The sequence below is a fragment of the Austrofundulus limnaeus genome, unplaced genomic scaffold (genome assembly GCF_001266775.1).
Source record: "Austrofundulus limnaeus strain Quisiro unplaced genomic scaffold, Austrofundulus_limnaeus-1.0 Scaffold1797, whole genome shotgun sequence".
Classification (NCBI taxonomy): domain Eukaryota; kingdom Metazoa; phylum Chordata; class Actinopteri; order Cyprinodontiformes; family Rivulidae; genus Austrofundulus; species Austrofundulus limnaeus.
The window spans coordinates 2,753-4,103 of NW_013954199.1; the positions used below are offsets into that span (position 1 = coordinate 2,753).

The following is a 1,351-nucleotide window of genomic DNA, read 5'->3' on the forward strand; positions in this document are numbered from 1 at the left end:
CAATAATCACTGATCAATAATCAATAATCACTGATCAATAATGACTGATCAATAATCAATAATCACTGATCAATAATGACTGATCAATAATCAATAATCACTGATCAATAATCAATAATCACTGATCAATAATCACTGATCAATAATCACTGATCAATAATGACTGATCAATAATCAATAATGACTGATCAATAATCAATAATCACTGATCAATAATCAATAATCACTGATCACCATCATTTAGCAGCTAAAGCTGTAAACAGATGTCAGTCCTGCAGAGCCACTAGCAGGTGCTGCAGCTGACTGGACGCCTCCGTTTGGCCCCGCCCATCCTGCACCAGAACCAATCAGAGTCTTACCTGCAGTGTGGTGTCAAACACCACMAGTTTGGAGCTGGTAGGGATGATGTCATAACACTTGTGACACTTCATGAAGCGCATGTAGATGTCCCGCTCTGACTCCTCTGACCCTGCAGACAGGTTAGAACCAGACCATCAGAACCAGACCATCAGAACCAGACCATCAGAACCAGACCATCAGAACCACTCAGTCCATCCCAAACCCATCAGAACCAAACATTAGTTCTCAGTGGAGTTCTGTACTGTAAATTTATGTACTACATGTACTTTATGTACCATGTGTACACATGTGAACCATGTGAACCATGTATGTGTACACATGTGTACACATACATGGTTCACACAGTACACATGTGTACACATGTGTTCACATAGTTCACATGGTTCACATGGTTCACATGGTTCACATGTGTTCACATGGTTCACATGTGTACACATGTGGACACATGTGTACACATGTGAACCATGTGAACCATGTGTACACATGTGAACCATGTGAACCATGTGTACACATGTGAACCATGTGAACCATGTGAACACATGTGCACACATGTGAACCATGTGAACCATGTGAACACATGTGAACCATGTGAACCATGTGTACACATGTGAACCATGTGAACCATGTGAACACATGTGCACACATGTGAACCATGTGAACCATGTGAACACATGTGAACCATGTGAACCATGTGTACACATGTGAACCATGTGAACCATGTGAACACATGTGAACCAAGTGAACCATGTGAACACATGTGAACCATGTGTACACATGTGAACCATGTGAACCATGTGAACACATGTGAACCATGTGAACAAATGTGAACACATGTGAACCAAGTGAACCATGTGAACCATGTGAACACATGTGAACCAAGTGAACCATGTGAACACATGTGAACCATGTGAACACATGTGAACCAAGTGAACCATGTGAACACATGTGAACCATGTGAACACATGTGAACCAAGTGAACCATATGAACACA

The 1,351-nt window shown here is 41.4% G+C and overlaps 1 protein-coding gene across 1 annotated transcript in view; it reads right to left on the reverse strand.

Annotated features, from left to right (window-relative positions):
- The window catches only part of LOC106536384 (5'-AMP-activated protein kinase subunit gamma-2), a gene marked incomplete at its 3' end in the record, with an annotated part of 14,989 nt that overhangs the window by 1,942 nt on the left and 11,696 nt on the right, over positions 1-1,351 (reverse strand). The window contains 1 exon segment of the mRNA XM_014033648.1: positions 360-469. Coding sequence (XP_013889102.1) covers positions 360-469 — 110 coding nt within the window.